Genomic DNA, 20,219 nt, shown 5'->3' on the forward strand with positions numbered 1-20,219 from the left:
ACACTGAAGACCTCCTTAATCCTACTGTCACGCCTTCCATAATGGAAGCGGATCCTGGGGATGAGGGGGACCCTTGCCTATCACTGGGGGTTAGGTCACTGATGCAGTTAAACAAATGCAGAAGAAGGGGTGTGTGCTCCAACTGTAGGGGGATCACAATCATTAGCAAAAACTTTTGTGCCAGAGAAGAGAGTTGGACCTCAGATTCAGAAAGAAAAACGTGGTTTTGTCTCTCAGAATAGCTTACTGGCCTAACACTTCAGCACCACATGGTGGCCCAGTACACACCAGTTTACGACATGTAACACCAGTTTACAACAACAAAATATATGAACAAATCAGGATGGATCAATGGAGCATAACGTCTTAAATTCCAACAGAAATTTACATAATGAAGATCAAAAATGACAAACAATGCAAATTCAATTCAATCTAATTCAGTTTTATTTAAATAGCATCAAATCACAACAACAGTTGCTTTATGTTGCAGACCAAACAATAATATAGACTCTAAAATAATACATAGACCAGTAAATCAAAGCAATTACCAAATGAAATATTTGCCCAAAATGACAGTCAAACAATACTTTAAAACCACTTGTTTTATAAAACTGAACTAATTGTTCACAAATGAGTAGCTTGGTAACATAATGACACTTCAGTGTTACACACTGCAATTTGTATGTAAACTGAAAGAGCAACAAAAATGGCATTCATAACACTGTTTTCTATTTTGAAAGAGCATAAAGAACATAACAAAATATTAGAGATTAGATTAGATAAAACTTTATTAATCCCTCGGGTAGGTTCCTCTGGGAAATTTGTTTTTCCAAAAAGCACATATATTTTAATATGGTTTAATATACTGAAGTGAAATACTGGCCTGTGTTCTCTGTGACTACAGTATAATACTCTTGTTTACTTTGTTTGTTTTTAAAGCCTCGGGCCTTTATGTCATTAAGAAATTACTACAGAAATTACTACATTTTAAGTAATCAGTGAGGGTCATGTAGACACCTGGGCTGAGTGATGGCTTTTTAAGTAATGGTTTAATCACTGCCAGCTGGGAGGCTTGTGGTGCATTAACAGGGACAGATCTATCATATTTAAGATGTAGGCATTCATTTATAGCAGCCTTGTAGGAATAGAGTCGAAATAAATGTCAGAAGAACTAAAGCAGCTGTTCGTCTGTGATTATGAATCATTTCTAAATAATTGTTACAATTCTTTTGTCAAAGAATTCATTAACTTGTTACTAGTTGAAATGAATATTCGGCTCAGCAGAGCTCGAAGTCTTTGTCAGTCTGGCTGCAGTGCTGACATGAAGTCTGGGGTTGATCTTTTTTTTCAGTTAATAACGAATAATAAGGTGTCCTACCTTTACAGGCTTTTTTATAGAGCAACAAACTCTTTTTCAAGGCTAAGTGAAGATCTGTTTTAGTGGCCTGCTTTGATTTGCACGATTGTAAGTTATACCAGAGTTAAGTACTTCTGATTTGATGTTTTCTTTTTCAGCGGAGTCCAAGTGTCCAAGGTCAAGCGATCTGAGAAACGCACTGACTATGAACTATTGACAAGATAACCTTTGTGGTATTGAAGAAGATAACAGTGAAGGAACTATATCCTTAAACTTAGTTACAACACTTTGGGAAAGGTTCTTAATGCTTAAACGGTCAGTTTCTTTGCCATATGTCGAGCACCAGAGTGTAAATCAAATGGTGGGTGGGCTCATTTATATTTTGAGAGAAAGCACGTGAATCTAATAATAGATTAAATGCATGTTTGATGCCGTCAATTTAAGCATCTACACGAATGCTAAAATCCCTCGTTATAATAATTTTATCTGAACTGAGCAGAAAATCAGATACAAAGTTTGAGAATTCACATAGAAACTGTGCTTAAAGGCCACAAAGATTCAAAAACAACAAATCAAAGGTTTTTAAAATGAATTCAGTTCAGTTTTTAGTTGTATTTAGTGTCAAATAACAACATTAGTCACCTCAAGGGGCTTTATATTGTAGGATACCCTCTACAATAATCAAACAACCCCCTTTGAGCAAGCTCTAGGCCACGGTGAGAAAGAAAAACTCCCTTTTAACAGGAAGAAACCGCAGGAAGTGGCAGCCGTCTGCTGCGAGTGGTTGGAGGGCGACGAATTAAAACTCTGTCTGGGTTGTTGGTTGATTAACAAGCTGGAGAGAAAGATTGTTGCCACTTCTGACACAGTCTCACACCCATCCTGCCACAGCATGACAGCAGGAGAATAGCTGCAGTTTATAGTTTGTAGAATTGATGTTTTTATGAGTTTTTGTATTCAAATGTTTTTGTATTCATGCATCTCTTCACCCTGTTAATATAGAAACACAATCTAAGCTCAGAATAAAAAATCCTTAAGCTCCAAAATCTCCCAGTATGGTCCGATAGAGGATCCAGTGTTACCTGCGAGGTGTGAAAAAACTAACCTAGCCAAGTGCTGTTGGTGCCTTAACATAACCAAGCTACAGGTTAAACTCATTGTGTTTAATCACATATAAATAATAATACACGATCAAAGATATGATAAAAACATGCAATGATGTCCTGGCTGCACCTTTGCCACCTGCAGCTCTTTGCATGGACACCAAAAGCATTTTGGTTCGATGGCCGATCTTCTCCCAACCCTCAACCTCCTGCACCCCCAACTCCTTTTGACTGACATCCCCAGACTTTGCATCAAAACCCAACTCACAACAACCCCCCCCCCCCACCCCTCACACCCCCTCCCCCCTCCACCCCCCCACCCCCAAGTCAAGACTAGCTCTGCTCATCAAGTCAGAGACCGTTGGGCGTTACTTCCACATACAAGCCAGCTAAGAAAGGAAATGCAGATGAAGGCTTCTGCAGCCATTCAGAAACCCCAGGTCACTGTTGCTGCTGCTGCCAGTGAACGCGCCTCAGACAAATCTCTGGCTTTTGCTTAATGGATCTCCCTCTGCTCTCCACATTTCATTCTGCTTCCCTGTTTGATTTTGCTTACCGTGCACCGATGTTCAGGTAAACTGCCCTCAGACATTAACGTGTTTGTGAGATTTCAGCGATGCTACTCTTCGGCTGGTGGATCAGTTGAGAACAGGAAGAAGTGAATTTGCAGATCATTTTGGCTGTTGCTTTTCTACTGGTTTAGCCTCATTTGTACAACACAGGAGCGCTTGGTTTGTACTGATACATAAAACTTAGATATGGATTGAAATGAATAATCTCTGGAAGCGTTTTCTTGTGAATGAAAACTCAAATTAACAACAGTTATTATTCAGATTTACGCTCCTTATTTGAGACTGGCTTATTTTTCAGCGTGTCTTGCAAAAGGACAATCCATAACTCAATGATTTGCTGGATGTTGCACTCTGTAGATGGTTTCTAGTTTTAGCTGAAATAACGACCTTTTTATTCTCATATCATTCCTGCCTCTTGTCAGTCTCTTCTGCTCTTGTTTCAAATTGAATTTCAAATAGTGTTGGTGTGCAAATTATCCTGAATTAAACATTATAATGAAAATGTGAGAGAAACCCTGTAGATGCAGCTATGCAGCGGACCTGAAGATCACAGAATAAAGACGGTCAACTAATCTGGTTCAGAATTTCCCACGTTAAGCAGATATGTGGCTGTTTAGTGTTGTCAGGCACTGTGAGGGTTTGGACGTGACTGCAGGTCTCGTTCCTTCCCAAACTGCAGCTGAGGGAGTTTGAAATCACGCTCATGGTGAACGCACTTTGTTGCATTCTGCCACACGTGGTCACAACTGAAATAAGGAAACTGAGTGTAAATGATTTCTTTATGTGTGTAAATAAAAGGATATATGTGCGATGAATAGTTTCTCTGGTGTGTTCATGATTTCCACCAGTTTAATACCATAAGGGCTCCTGTACCAATGATGTGACTGGAGATGAGAGTTTTTGAAGCTGTTCTGTCACATGGGCCAATTTTGTATCAAAAAATGCCTAAACATGGATAGTTTATTTCCAACTACATATGGGTTATGTCAAATATGGAACTGTTTTTTATTTTAAAATAAAAGTCTCAAATAAATTTACAAATATTAAATCTCTCCATGATGAAGACCCCCCTCTGCCCTCTTCATTTTTATCCTGACCCGAGCCCGTGGCCTTAAATGTCATTCTACTGAGGGCTGCTGTGTGAAAAGCTTGCAATCATCGGGTCAACAAACTCAAAATTAAAATAATTTTAGGAGGTTTAGAAGGTTTTTTTTAAAAAGATGCGCTTTGGAAATGTGTGGAAAACACCTGCAGATACGTTTTAAAGGAACAGAAAAATAACTTCTTTCTTTTTTAATGCTCTTTGTAATAAAAGTGGAGCACAACTATCAGCTAAAATCGAGATTGTGATAAAGAGCTTTTTCTATCTGACATGCTGTGGCTGAACTTCACAGCCTGAACAGGACCTGTGCAGTAATGCAGCAGATTACGGTAAAATGCAAACATTTTACCAAATGAACACAAAGGTTTTGACCAGAGGTGCAGACGTGTTGAGCGTGTAGGTTTGTGTGCAGACCGCAGGTGTCCTCCCTGCTGCTCTCATTATGTCCTAATCAGTATCAACACATTTCATTTTTTTAAAGTTCGTTTTTTTTTTCTTCTTTTGTCTTTTTGATAAATTCCGTGATGTGAAATAAAAATATCTTAAAAGTCAAGTCTGCATTGTTGTCGTTTATTTACAATGACACCATTATAATATAAATTATTTACACGTTGTATATAAAAGAGAACCTCGGATGAGAGGGGAAAACACTAATATTTCATCTTTAAAAATATCGATTTCAAAAAGTCCCATTTGCCACATAGAAAAACAGCCGCTCTTTTAACACCGTGATACTTTAAGGCAGAAACGTTTCCAGGAGCCTAACTCGATCCCAGACAACACGACTGAGGCTTTAACGTAAAATGAGAAAGAAGTCCAAACATTCACTGCATCGTAACAACACGGTTTGGTTCGGAGGTGTTCAAACACAGAAATGAGTGCAGGAAAAATAAGTTATGTAAACACCTGCGCGCGGGTGGATGTTTATTGCATTTAAAATAAGAGTACAAAGTATCTTCGTTAACAACAGGAAGTGTGTTCTTGAACATTCGCGGGTTGCCTGGAGGCCTCAGGATGGAAGCTATGGTCTACTGGCTTTTTAAGGCGATAGTTTATTTTTCGAAATGTCGTTGGCTTCCGGGAGAAAGTTAAAATAATAATAATAATAATAATAATAATAATAATCAGAAAATTCAAAGCCGGTTGTGTTCATTCGGGTGTGCCTCTACTTTTGCTACTAAACACTGGTCAGCAGATTTAAAGCACACCTTTGATTCCAGACATAGCGTGAGGTCTCACATTCCGTATCCGGGCGCAGCGCGGCACCTGAAGGCCGCACAGGGCTGCTTCCACCGCAACAAGCAGACCCGCGGGTCAACATTCATACAGTACAGCGGCATGACACAGCAAGAACAAAGAGGAAGCGAGAGGCGCTGGAGAAAACGAGCACCAGAAAGTACAGTAAGACAGGGAGAACACGGCGTTTGTCCACGCCACAGTTCCCGGAATGCAACAGAAAGAAATCTTTGGATATTAGCTCAGAGTTTTCAGACAGGGCTGCAGCGCGCGTGATGCTTGATCGCGTGATCACCTGCTCTCGAGCCCGTCGTGGTTTCGGCTGCAGCTGGAGCCATTTCCCTCTGCAGGCCCAAAATATCTAAGATCTATCCACTCTGCTTTTCTGTGCGCGCAGTTAGGCCACGCTGCAGCGCGATCACTGTCACACATGGTTTATTTTATTTTATTTTTTTTAAATTCCACGATTCAAAATCTCATGTGGGCACGATGTAGCAGGCACGCGGGTAGGATGTGTCACATGACGCTGACACCTACTGAACCAGCAACATGGCTCCTCAGCTGTTGTCCGAACACCTTTGACCCTGTTTGCTCCGGGTTTCCCCGGCCTGCAGTCAGGTCACAGTAACAGAGGTCTGCCGGGAACCAGCGACTTTAAACGAATTCAAGCTGCCGAGTACACTTAACTGTTTAAAAGTAGTTCTTAAAGTCGTTTATTTATTTATTTTTATTCTACCTAAAGATATGTTATCCCATACTTCGATGAGACTGGAATTTATTATATGTCTTCTCGGTCAATTTTAACAGAGCAGCATTAGTATAATTGTTCGCCATCGTCCGCAGATATTTCCGTTGGACCCTGAACGCCCCATTGGTCGAGATTTTGGCTGTGACATGAATGCGGCTCCATCTTGACTGGAGCTGGGCCTCGTCATATCTACAGCCCTGAGTACACAGTATACAGCCATAATATCTCTGTCACAAACAGTGTGTGTGTGTGTGTGTGTGTGTGTGTGTGTGATTGAAATATGAATGCTGGTGATTTTATTGCATGCTCAGAGTCAACTGTCATCCTCTAGTCGCTGTCCGACTTGGCGTCCTTGGCCGTGGTGTGGTTGTACAGTCCCTGCGCCATCAGATGCAGCGCCAGAGAGTTTTTATTCCCGGATGCCTTCTTGATTTTGGCACGCTTGTTCTGAAACCAGATTTTGATCTGAGACTCGTTGAGACCCAGGTCCCGGGCCAGGCTCTGCCTCCGTTGCTCGGTCAGGTAGCGGTTGTTCTGGAACTCCGTTTTTAACCGCTGGAGCTGCTCCGCGGTGAAGGCCGTCCGGGGCCGTTTGTCCTCTTTACTCGGGGTCGGCGCTTTCTTTGGTTTGCGAGATCTGGGCCCTGAAGTGGAGCGGGAGTGAAACAAACGACAGCCAGTGGTTAGAGTCAGCACCGTGGACTTTTCACACGTCACATTTTTACACCTCAGCTGTACGTACAAAAATGAAACGGGCGCAGTTATGAGTGGAAAACGTCTCTGTTCACATTTGCGCCAAATTAGGCAAATGTATCCTCACGGCCAGGACTCACGTGACCTCCTGACAAAGCTGTTTAGATCCGGACTGAAGAAGAAAGTCACCGACATGGGGCTGATCTAGTTGATTAGTTTTTAGTATCTAATCTTATTTTAAAGGACATATTGGTCACAACCTTTAATTCCATCCAACGGGATGCGATGGACCACACTGGGCATTAAACAGTTTAATGCTGGAGGAGGAGAGGGTGCAGATGGGGGTGGGGTTTGGAGATGAGGAAGGATGGGGGCGTTGGGCGCCTCTTTCCCTCTCTGTAGCACAGGAACTCTATTTTTAAAAGTACTTTTCTTTTGTCTCCGCACTGACATTGAGGCGTTTCTGCCGCGGTGGGATCAGGTGGAGCATCCATGAGAAATGATTGAACTCAGTGTAAAGACAGCAGGCATAGCTGCTCAGTACAGGAGTCCCCATCAGCACAGGTGCACATGAAGCAGCTGCGCTGAAGGCCTGCATGCACTCTGACCTGGTCACGCGCATCGGGACGCTGTAACGTGCGCCGGGGCTCAGGTAACCGGACCGGTGCGCGGACGGAATCATGCGGGGGAGGCTGCGGGCTCTCCGGCCAGGAGCTTCTCATGAACTCGATGAATGTTTTTTTTTCTTTCGATTCATCGATTTAAATAAATAAATAAACAAATAAATATTTTTGTTATGAATAAATAAAAACAAAACTCTTCCAAACGCGTCTTCGATACATGACGACGGTCTCGTCCTGCGCTCGGCTGCTGTGCTGTAGCATCGTTTCAGCAGCTGACTGAGTCTACATGGTGACAAAGGAAAAGTCCAAGTTTCCACGCACCCGCTGGCTGAATGAGCCGAGCTCGGTGCGAACTTCCACTTTAGCCCTAAAAACTCCCCGAGAGAGGGACAGGCTGGAAATAGGCTTCACCGCGATGCGCCATAACGTGAGGGAAATGCTCCGTTTGCAAACATTTACTACGCAAATGTGGGTTTCTTCTTCTTCTCATCATCATCATTATTATTATTAGAATTATTATTTTTACAAGTGAGATTAAATAAAATAAAATAAAATTAACTTTGAACTGTGTTCTTAAGCATTTTTCGATTGAACGGACAGACTTTGGATGCACAGCCTTCACTTTTTAGACTACCCCATTGTCAAAAATATGCTAATAGAATATTAACAAAGAGCACCGGGGAACAATGGCGTTAACTTGGTTTTTACTTCACTTCAACATCATTTAACTTTACTTTCGACCCACGTTTAATTTCGTCGTTTTTTCAAAGCACTTTCTAGCCGCCTCGTGGATTTTGTTTTTATTTTAAAGCTACATTCAGACTGAATTGTGCGCAGAATAGAAACGAGTTTCCAAAATGCGTCTAAATTCCTGTGAAATCTGCGCTCACGCTGCTCCTGTCGTTTCACGTTTAAAGTATGAAATTATTACTCCAACATCAGTTGTGTTGATTTAATGACGAGTTGTTACCAGTGATGAGTATATTATATGAAGGTGGGGGTCGAGGCCATTACTTCGGCACTGCTCAGAAAATGATGCAATAGCAGCTTTTTGGCTGCTTCCTCAAATTCAGCCTTTAAAGTGACTCTGAATTGCAAAGAGCAGCTGCCTTTTGCTTTTCATGAACTAGACCTGGATGAGGAATCTTTTTACTAACCTGATGACGGACGGTCCGAGTAGCGAGTACAATACACCCAAGCTGGCCACAGCATCGATTTGGCCGCTGTGGCAGTGCTGGCCTGAGGGCTGCTGCAGCGGTCATTAGCCGCCTCACGGGCCACTACGCCGGGCCTCCTGGCGTCAATGTCCGGATGCTGGTCTTCATCCTCTCCCGGGTTCTCCTCTTCTTTGCCTCCTGCTCCACCCTGCCGAGGGTTAGCACTTTTGGGAGGCTTCCTCCCTGTCAGCTCCTCTCTTTGTATGAGCACTCCAAGAGCGTCTCCCTGCCGATCCGGAGCCCCATCCTTCCTCTTCAGGCCGAAGTCCGGCCTCAAAATGTTGTCGATGTAAAAGTTAGTGATCCTGTGAGACTGTTGGTTGCCAGGTGGCTGCAAGAGGGGCAGGATGGCCCGGTTGGACTGCTCCCCGGAGTCCCGTGGGCGCTCTGGGTCTCGGCGAGCATTTCCTTCCATTCTGATGAAGCCTGAGCAGCTTCAGCACCTGCTCCCTTCCACAGCGTAGTGACTCCAATATCACTTTATTATCAGTTAATATCTATATTTGTCGCTGCAGTGAGAAGAGCGAGTTGCGTGGCGCAGTAGTTTGTATTGTTTTCTGTGCAAACGCGCCTGCGGGGAATTTGACAAAGGAAAAACAACCATGCTTCAGTTTGTGCGCCTCACTCCTCGACCTGCAGCTCACCTGCGTCACTTTCAACCTCACAAAACTCCATTTCGTTTGTTTGCTTTGTTAAATCACTCTTTTGATTTTCTTGCTCTCTGCACACAATTACTGACGCTCCAGCAGCTCCAAGTGCGCTCATCAAGACGCCGCTCAAATACTTTCACTACTGATTTTTGGTTTTCATTTCTGATTGGCTGCGAGACACTGCGATGACGTCGTACTACGGGTCGTTCAGACACGTGCCTCCGACCAATAGAGGCAGAGAGTTGGTGTCATGTGAGGTTCCGGAATTCCCGGGAGGCGCAAATTAATCCAATCCACTCAGTCACTTTACGGTGCATTCAGGTTCCAGCGGAAAATTCCACTTCTCTGAACGTTTGAAGGTTCCGTTTGACCTCTGCAGTCACACTAGCAGAAACAACACTCAGAAATTGGTGATGACATTATTTCAGTTCCACACAACTGCTTATTATCTCATTACAACTACGAGACAAACAGATAACGTGGACAGACACCAAGAAAGAAAGCTTTGATCTTCCAGGCGCTACCAATTCACACCCAACATCCCAACGGAAAACACGCAGCTCAGCAGCTCCATTTCCACGAAGGATTGAGAGGCTAGGCTTCCACTGACTGGGTTAGTTTCCTCCTCACACATAGTGATGAGCAGGGCTGGCTGTTTGCTCTCATAAGGTTATGAGCACACCTCTTTGGCTGTCATCTTGGAAAAAATAATTCATTTGCGATATCCTACAGAATCCTAACCGGCCGAAGGCCGCCTGCTCACTGCCGTGACCTGTAATGGGAATGCCGCGCAAAGTTTTGGTGACTCGCGGGCTCATTTCAGCTCCTCTCACAGAGCCTGAATGCAGCACAAGTTAGCATCAACATCTAAACACAAACAGCTTAACACCGATTACCGAGACCAAAGCGTGGGTCGGGGTTGTGTAGGCCTGTGGGGCTGTGGCGGTGTCGGAGGTCGGAGAGACAGTCCGCATTCTGACTGCCTGAATGATATTATTATTATTATTATTATTATTATTATTATTATTATTATTATAAATTAACTAATGATAAAATGGGCCTTTGCAGCAAGCTTTAATACCTCAATTGTGTGTGTGTGTGTGTGTGTGTGTGTGTGTGTGTTATAATAGTTTCTTGTTCATGGTGCGTACTTTACCCCCGCATAAAATTGTTTAAAGGGGCCTGAGGGCCGATCTTCCTCCCGTCTGGGTGCAGATACAGTAAAACAGAATATAGGGATGTATTTTCATCGTTGGGATATTTTTCACTGAACTGGAACCAAAAAGGTTGTTTGGTTTTTTTTGTTTTTTTTTTCAAATCTTTGGAAAAATATTCCCAAGCGTTTTTATTTACTGTTCCCATCCATTAGTCTTTTCTGTTTTGCCATCCTGCGTAAATATGCGCGCAAAGTCGTGCGGGGACGCATGACTCTGTGCCCTGTGGGGCTCATTTTGTTGAAATTTTCTGTAAAATTTACACTCATATAAACACATCAATGCATATTGTGACTAACTTTAATATCCACGCGCTATTCAGCAGAAGAGCTCCCAGTTTCATAAACATGACCAAACACGCGGAGATCTGATGTAAAGCAGCACTACAGCTGCGATCATTCATCAATCATCTCCGACAGTCCGATGAGTCTGTTTTCACTGATATAAATGTAAGTATATTACACAGCGATTGTAAGCACGCTCAGTTCAGGCCGATCCAACTGGAATTTTCTAGCGTGCGAAAGTTGGTTCAAAAAGAAAGAAAAACAAACTGTAGCTGAATAAAATAAAGGAACAAATAAGGTGGAAGTGAGAAAGTGATCCACTGAAGAAAAGTTTCAATAGATGAAGAAAATCACGAAAGCGAGAAATGTGAGCGCACATGCGCTGTAGTCACACGCAGCTCGAATATTTAGCAGGACTCACACAAAAAAAGTGCACCGTGGGAATTTTACAACACGCGAGGAATTATTTTTTAATTTTGTACTGATTCCTTCAAAGGTCTTGTGAACAATGGTCTTGAGTAGTAATAAGTAATAATTTTCTGCCTTCAGTTGAAGTAAAAACAAAGTGTGTGCGGGATGTGACGCAGCAGTCGGTGAGTTCAGAGGCCTCGGCTGGGCGGAGAGCAGAGCACGCTGGGCTTCTAGCTTTGGTCACATGCGGTTAGTCTTACACACACACACACACCTGCAGGTCGCTGTGTTTCTGCTCTTTAACTTTGTGTTTTCATGTTTGTTAACAGACTGAGCTACAGTGTAGCAGTGGTTTGATGTCATTTCTGCTCCCTTTAAAAACGCACTAACCCGTTTTCTACAGATAGTTATGAGTTATCACATTTTCGTTGCCGTCTGGAACAAATTCGCGTCTTGTTAACATAAACAGATGTTTGTGAATACAGAAATGAATCCGTTTCCTGAGGACAGCTCGGTCTGATACCTGCTGGCAGCTTTACTCCAGTGTCTCCACGTCACCCTGATGACCTCACACATAAACATGCAAAGAGGTAAAAATGCGTTTCACAGTCTTACACTGATCAGTTGTTTTTGTTTTTTTCATTTGATTAATTTTATGATAGATCCTGTTTTATCACTGAGTTCATAATAGGTGGAATATTTGAACTGGAATATTTGTAACATCCCTGTTTTGTATGTGTACAAAATATTGGAGAACAATCCTGCAAACTCCAAGTCATGATGTACTATTTGGATTTTCCCTGGAGTGATATTAGATCACAGGTGGAAACTGAATGCTTGTAAAATATGCCGTGGCCACGCGTTCATTCTTTATCTGTGATCCGTTGGTGAGTACAAGGACTCCTTGATACATATCACAGCCTCAAAATCTCTTCGTCAGATCCCCAGATTTTTAAAATAAAAGATACAAACTAATGCCAGGCAGCAGCTGAAGGACTTTGATAAGTGTCGGGGAATCAGAGCTCTGATATCAAAAATAAAAAACAGCTAAACTGGTCTCAGTGATCAGCAGCAACATTTCTACAATAATTTATGTCCCAGCTTTTGGATTTCTTAAGGTTGAGCAGCAGGCTTTATGAAACTGCATTTGTGCCCAGATGAGCCAGAAGACAAAGCAGAGGTCAGCCAGGACCATCAGCTTCTTGTCTGCCTTTTCAAAAGCCTCCCGGAGGGGGGAAAGGAGCGAGGGGAGCTCTGAGGTTAGAGGACACTTCCGATTCCTCCCTAGCCGCCTTTTTTTAAGTAGGTGGTGGAGGGTGGTGGTGGTGGGCTACAATAATCACTCACACTTTGACTCGAACTTATCGCTAGTTGGGAATGAAAAAGCTGTCTGAACTGTGACCTCCGTCATCAGGAGGCAGAAAAGCTCGAAGCTTTTGTTTCAGTCTATGATGTCACTGATATCTGTCACAGATCACACACAATTGTGATTTTTTGATTTTTGGACGAAACCCATTTTTAAACAAATATGAAATAAACCATTAAAGCATCGAGTCATCGTCAGAAGCTCTCTGGTCATTCTTCCTCCTCACTGAACGCTGAAGATGAGACGAAGGCAAAGCTGAGACGTGAATATTAACATTAGTAAATGCATCACAACTAAAAAAAAGGACAACATATCAACAAATTCAGCAACTGCTCCGACTGATGTGAAGCTAAATTGGTCACACTGGGCTTTGAAAAACACTCCTCACTGTGAAAACTTCAATCTTCCCAGGATGCTGCACGCTGGCTGAGATTTAAGCACAGCCCATGTTGTGAGATGTACTTTTGTTAACCCCACCGAGCAGAACAACCGTCCATGTATCAGATGTCACAGAGCTGTTAAATGTAGCAAACTGCACTTAGACTGGGAAGTTGTAGGATTCTGATCATCTTTCGGCAAAAAAAAAGAAAATACAATTCAAGTATTTCTTTGTCACTGCAGATCTGCCTCCCTCAGCAGTGGACACAGCTACATGCCCAAACTACTGTTTATGGCTTCACTACAGTGTATATGTAGCTCAAAGGTGGCATAAATAATTCTGGATTTATGTATTTTTAGAACACAGAAATAAAATCATTCAAAAGTCAAATCTGTTTTTAAATGCATTTAAATCAGAGCCTGCATCTTCCTCTGATGGCTCAGTGAGTTTATCTGCGTCCTGGATGCAGACACTATTCCTTACACTGTTTTAGTTTAAACTCAAGCCCCTGTTTCCCTGTAAACCACACTGTTTATTGTGGAATAAAATACTAATACAATTTAAAAGGCAAGAATGCGTTTGATACAAATGACTCAGCAGTCGTCAGAACAACACATGGTGTAATAATCATTTTCCTATTAAAGGTCAGACACAGAGAAAGCCAGAAATCTCTTCTTTTGGAAGAATAAGAGCCGTACCTGGACATCATCTTCTGCTCAGCTCGTCCAGCTCTACTTAGCTCTGTCTTCCCCTTTGGCCTCTGACAGCATCCTCAAAAGCTGCGAGCAGGCTTTTTGCTATCAGTTACCACTTTAATCCTCCTGATCATTGTGCCATGGATAAAACCAGTGTGAAAGAAGCCCACAGGCCAGACTGATGGGCCTCCTGAGCTCTAGGGGAGCTTGGCATCTTAGACAGTTGCTTGGTCCTGCATGAGTTCACAGCAGTACCGACTGACAAAGGATGGTCTTGCTCTGTTGCTCTTTTAATTTTAAGGGCTCCTCTGCAGAAGAAAAAGCATGCAGCACACACTGAGTTGTGCGGAAGGACACAAACCAGGGACAAAAGCATGAGCTGAAACATCTCCCTATTGTTAATGTGCTCTAAAGGACGAGGGGAAACCCAGAGTTTGTGAACCCAGAGTTCCTCACACATATATTCCTTATCTTATGTAGCAGAGTATAACAGAAAAGACTTCAGACTTTAGCAAATGAGCACAGAAGTACAGAGGGAACCTCATTAAACTACTAACGTGTAGTGACATTAGTCACTCTTCAGTTCAATTCTAATTTATTTATATACCACATCTCAAAAACAGTTGGCTCAAGGTGTTTTATATTGTAAGCTGAAGACTAGGGATGGGTATGATGCCACGATGGCACCGGTTCTGTCATAAACGGTAGTAACCAGACCGAAAAGCAGCCACATTTCGGTGCTTTTTTTTCCTGAGCTGTGATACACTTTAGATTCTAGCCAATCATTTTACGTTTCCGAGGATAGTAGGCGGGTCCAGGTACGTACGTTCTTTTAGAGCAGAGCTACAGATTAAAAATGCCCAAGGCGAAGCGGTCAAAAGTCTGGCTGTACTTCACAGCAAAAGATGCAAACTCAGCAGCCTGCAACAAGTGCTTTAAGCTGATACTGTGATACTGTCAAAGGAGGTAACACCTCAAATCTGATGAAACACCTGGAGACGCATAGCGTTTTTTTTAAAAGCCGAGAAATGCGCCGTATTTGATAGCTTGCTGCGAGACCTCACACCGAGCACATCTACTGCGGGTGTGGTGCCTGTTATCAGACCGGAGTTAGCAACATCCCCCAAAAACCCGAAGAGGAGAGTCCTGGCCCCTAGCCCTGCCAGTGTAGCAGAAATGATGAGGATGATGATGCAGCAGCAGCCGTTCTTCTCTGCGTGAGTAGCTTAATGTTGTTCGTGTGTAATTTACGTTGAGTAGGCTAACCACGTTATTACATTAATGCATGTAAGGTGAACTAGCAAACACCATCATAGCTACATGCGGCTGTCTTCTTGTTTGATGGCAGATACTCCCTTCACCCTGGACAAAAAGGCTAAAATGACCAAAGAAAAAGTGGAAAACAGTTAAACATGAGAGGTTTTTGGACAAAGTTTGTGTTTTTTCCATTGTTTAAGCACCGGTTTGAGCACCGTTTAAGCACCGGCACCGTTTCAAAAGTACCGGTTTGGCACCGGTATCGGATAAAACCTAAACGATACCCATCCCTACTGAAGACTTTCTACAATAACAGAGTAAAGTCTCCTAGAGCAAGCAGCTGGGGATCGTGGTAAATGGAGTAGTTCTTAGATCACTTTCTGACCACTCAAGACAATGTACAGACAAGCATGTTTTTCTATCCACATGCATTCATACTCCAATGGATGCATCAGAGAGTAACTTGGGGTAGTATCTTGTCCACGGAGACTGGAGCAGGCAGGATTGAACCACCAACCTTCCGATTTGTAGGCGACTTACTCGGAGCTACAGCCACCCCAAAACCAGCAAAGAGTGGGAGGGCAAAAACGTGCTTTTAACAGGAAGAAACCCCAGCAGAGCCAGGCTCAGGGAGGGGCGGTCCTCTGCCATGACCACTTAAATTAATAAAATTGAATTGAAAGTGGAATTGAATTATTAATGACAGTGAAGCAGAAGGCTTTAATGCAAGACATTTACCTCACGATGAAAGAACAAAAAGAGAACCGCTGCACATTTGTGATATGACCTTGACCGACGAACAACCATTTCTGTCCACATTCTGTCAGCTTTCTACCAAACATCACTCAAAGGCAATTATTATTCCAACAAAATATCATACTTGAAAATGCCCTAATTAAAACTGTGTTGCTCCATATCTTTAATCTGATTCTGCTGATTGAATCTAGGTGGCAGTAAGTACCACTTTCTGTAAAACCCTGGGGAAGTTTTCTATTAGACAATCTCTCGCTTCGTTCTCTCTTCTTTGGATCTTAGAGGTCATTTTCTCTTTTTCAATTAACATCATTATATTAAAATGTACTGTTTCTCCATTATGGTCTGACAACATTTAATCTACAGAGAATACAAAGTGGATAGAGGAGGTCTGGGTGGATATGAGTCTCCTTTACAACATGTGACGGGTCTACATTTCCTTCACACAGGTGTTTGCCCCCTTCCTGATTTCTTCTTCTTTTGAATGTTTGTCACACTTGAATGTTTCAGATCATCAAACATATTTAAATATTAGACAAAGATAACACAAGGAAACACAAAATGCAGTTTCTAAATGAGGCTGTTTATGATTAAGGGAAAGAGCAGTGTGTGACAGAGTGATTCACTCCACACAGAAAGGCCTCCGCTTAGAGTAGAAACTAGAGATGGCACGATACCACTTTTTTATGTCCGATACCGATATCATAAATTTGGATATCTGCCAATACCAATATGAATCCAATATAGTGTTTTTTAATCAATAAAACGTTTTTTTAATATCTTGCTGCTTTTTGTATAAGTTTATACTCAAGTTTAAATAAACAACAACACTAAAGCTATTCTGTTAAACCTGTATGTAAAAAATACACTGCGCCCAAAATATTTCATAGATCAGCAAAACTGATCAATCTAATAAACTTAAACCTGCTCCATCCTCCCTATTCTGGTATTTTAAAGAGTACTTAGTGGAAATATTAAGCAACCTAACTAACAGGGTTGCAAACTCCCAGCAAAAAAAAATAGGGAACCACCCTCCACCTCATGATGCTTAATCGATGTAATCAAATTTAATTTGATGCAGTTAAAAAAAAAATGCACAGAAATCAATTATTTTTCAAGAATAATTAAATAGATTCAACATCTTTCTTCAACAGAACTGCAGACTGCACAGATGGTATCTTCCCAAAGGAAAAGTACTATAGCTTACTAGGGTATATTAGACTTAACAGTTACTATATACAGTAATGGACTTCTATACATTTTACATCAGATTAAAACTTTGGGTGTAGGATTCAGATAATTAATTATTAAAAGCTCGACATTTTAAATGAGAATAAGAAAGAAAAGTATGTCTTTGTGCCCCCTTTTCCCTGTTCATGCCCTATCAGCCCCCCTGGCTAAACTTTGCTAGATCCGCCCCTGCACAGTTACGTCAGCTGTAGAAAAAGATCCTGGTGTAGAAATAATATTAAATAAATTCTAACAACAGCTGATCAAGCTTAATAGTGCTGCTGTTGTTCAGCCGCTGGTTTCCTCTTTCTGGTCAGAAGTGGGCCAAAAACAAACAAGAGAGACGATCAGCTGATCATTGATCAGTTTCACGATTGAAGTAGCAGCAGGAGAGAGAGAGAGAGAGAGGCAGTCGCTACATATATCGGTTGTTAAGCTTAACGCTGGAATGCTTTACAAACATTCAGAGATGAACTTACACACTTGCTTTACTTCTTTCTGCGAAAACTTTCTCAGAGATGAAATGCTGGTTTGGTAGCGAGGCTCCAAATACTCAACCAGACCACCGACAGGTCTCTCACGCCACAGCCGCTCTATCACGTGAGCACACTGCTGCAACGTGCTACGGTTATGAGCCGAGTTACGCCGTGTCGCAAGTTTCGTGAGGTGCTTTTTTGATATTTAATGGATCAGATTACATTTTTTATTTCTCTCCGATATCCGATCCAGGAATTTGGGTCAGTATCGGACTGATACCGATACGTAATATCGGATTGGTCCATCTCTAGTAGAAACCCAAATGTTCTTGCTGTGAGGCAACAGTGCTAAACAATAAATTTTTTAAAGAGTTTTCCAATTATGCTGCAGTCTCAGAGTAAGGCTTTCAGAGGAATTATACCTCTGAAAATAAGTTCCAGTTAAAGATTGTTGATTTTCTTCTTTCTTGAGACTTTCCATACAACTACAGTAACACGCCGCCAGTTTCACTTTAACTGCTACAGCTTCACACAAGACTGGTATCAGTGTTCTCATTGAGCTCGCTGCAAGAAAACAGATTAATAACATTTCTCTATGTTTAAAACAATTTACAGTTATTTTATATATTGTGGGAGCAGCACTCTATGCATAGATGCCCGCACAGATCCACCTCCTTCAGCTTTTCTGTCAATCAATCTGTTTATTATTGTGAAAAAATTGTTAGGTTTGTACACATTTTATCAAAGTTTGCTGCAATAGTATGAAAGATGAAAGATATTCCATCAATCCAGAAAAATCCAGAACATTTCTCTGTCTGAGCGGGTTAGGGTAGGGTTAGCCTAACCCCCACCAAGTTTATACCATCTAGAAAAGAGACAGTATAAATAATGTACTGTCAGTATAGAGGATGGAAATCTCCAGGGCAACTCATAAAACAACTGCATTCAACCAGTTGTGTAGGTCTGATCAGCTGATCACAGCCTGTAGATTAAGAACATCTACTGGAGCTCTCCATGGAAATGAATGTGAGCTATTATTCTTTTCCCCATGCTGAGCCATTATAACCAGTTCTAGGTTCCCCCACCTCGGTGTCCCTCGTCAACTAGCAGCTGGTTCATTCGTGCTGCCAGACGCTCGTGGAGTGCAGTCAGCTTCTTCAGCCAGTAGGCGTGAACCATGTTGAGGCCTGGTGCTGTCCAACTCTTCATACTGGAGACCCTTTCTTGGATGTCTGCCACTGTGATGGTTACTGGGCCCTGTTCAGGGAGGTCGCTGTGGTCTGCCCTCAGATCTAGCCACTGAGCGTTGCCATCATGGGTTGCGTTCTTCTCCCATATGCACTTCCAGTATTGCTCCGTCTCCATCCTTGGTGGTGCTGTTCTCATATTGTTCCCCTGCCACTGAAAGTACACCTTGGCTGGTTCTGTGGAGAACAGCTGGTTTATTCTCCTGCCTTTGGTCTCTCTGGTGTACCTCTTCAAGCAGCTGGCCAAGGCTGTGAGGCGTTGCTTGGCAGTTTCCAAGGCTGCAGGTAAGGACAGCTTGCTGTACTTCTTAGGCACCTTCTTTGTTGCACCTTTCTGCAGCTCCAAAAGCCTCGTCAATCTCTAGCTGTGAGCAGTCCCTTCTTTCAAATGTTGGAACTACTAGTGGTTTTGCCGTCAATGTGGATGTTGGGTATCGAAGATTCCATCGGTAAAGCAGCTGGATGGGGTAGTGGTAAGACTAGACGCCTTTGGAGTGGAGAGTCACAAGTTTGATTCCCGCCTGTGTCCGTCTGCTGCCAGAGAGGGACACAGAGGACAAAGACACAAGGGGAACCTAATAGACAACAAACTAAACTCATTGTAAGCAAGCTCAGAGACATAGTAAGAACGAACTCAGTACTAACTGGTTAAACTTAAATTATAATAACACCAAAACACTCACAAAAGTCCAATGAACTGTTATCCGGAGGACCAGAAACAGGACAAAATTGTGAAGCATCCATGCCGAAAATCAGGATTATATTATGAAAAGTAATACAATTTTTATTTTGAATAACACGTAGAAGATGTGCAACTCCTTTGATTTTCCAAGATGTGAAGTCTTATGTTTTATTAATGATTGTGAAGTCCGAGTCGTTCCAAATTTGGGAGTGAAGACAGGGAAGCTGTCGAGTTGGTAATCAGTCATGTTTTCCAACATGCTGACGAGAGCTGATGTTACGGATATGCTGTGAAAAGAGCAGTGTTTCTCAATCATCTGACTGATAAATGGGAGGTCTGAAAAAAGTATGTCTTGGCACAGTACTTATTCAGTTTGCAACCAGAATGAGTCAGACTGAGTGTTACTCAACCATTTGATAAGGCTGTTTAGTTAGTCAGTTAGTTGACTGGCTAGATGATGTTTGGTGTTTCTAGACTTCCTTGAGATTTTGGTTTTTGGAAATTTGAAGTTTTATGAGGAGAATTTTATTTTTTCAATAAAATTTTCCAAATGGTAAATTAATGGTTTGAAACCAGGGAAGTGCTAGGAAATACTGAGAAAAGATACACGATAATGGCCTAGCCTTCTACAGAGTGATATGGAGAGTTTGACCCAAAGGTTTTAATAATTTTCAGTTGGTTTAAGCAGCAGAGCTTTCCTTTTGAAAATGCACATGTTGAGCTAGGGGAATATTGGGGAATTTTAAATATTTCAGGTTTCCTGTGTGGAGGTGGTAGGGTGTTGAAAATGGCTTTATTTATTATTATTATTTATTTATTTTAAATTATTTTATTTTATTTTCACTTGCTAAATACGGGACAGATTTGACTGGGGAAAAGAAAGAGGAGAAAGAAAGAGGAAAAGAACAGCGGGAAAGAGGGACG

General features: G+C 42.1%; 1 protein-coding gene across 1 annotated transcript; it reads right to left on the reverse strand.

Annotated features, from left to right (window-relative positions):
* Positions 1-2,811: 2,811 nt before the first annotated feature.
* On the reverse strand, positions 2,812-13,115 carry LOC146498447 (homeobox protein engrailed-2b-like). Its single transcript, XM_085141128.1, has 2 exons — positions 8,592-13,115; positions 2,812-6,762 (listed from the first exon to the last, which is right to left on the reverse strand). The coding sequence occupies exons 1-2, from the start codon at positions 9,064-9,066 to the stop codon at positions 6,446-6,448; spliced, it is 792 nt and encodes a 263-aa protein (XP_084997254.1). The 5' UTR covers positions 9,067-13,115; the 3' UTR covers positions 2,812-6,445.
* Between the last annotated feature and the right edge of the window lie 7,104 nt (positions 13,116-20,219).

This window comes from Neolamprologus multifasciatus, chromosome 18 (genome assembly GCF_963576455.1).
Source record: "Neolamprologus multifasciatus chromosome 18, fNeoMul1.2, whole genome shotgun sequence".
Classification (NCBI taxonomy): Eukaryota; Metazoa; Chordata; class Actinopteri; order Cichliformes; family Cichlidae; genus Neolamprologus; species Neolamprologus multifasciatus.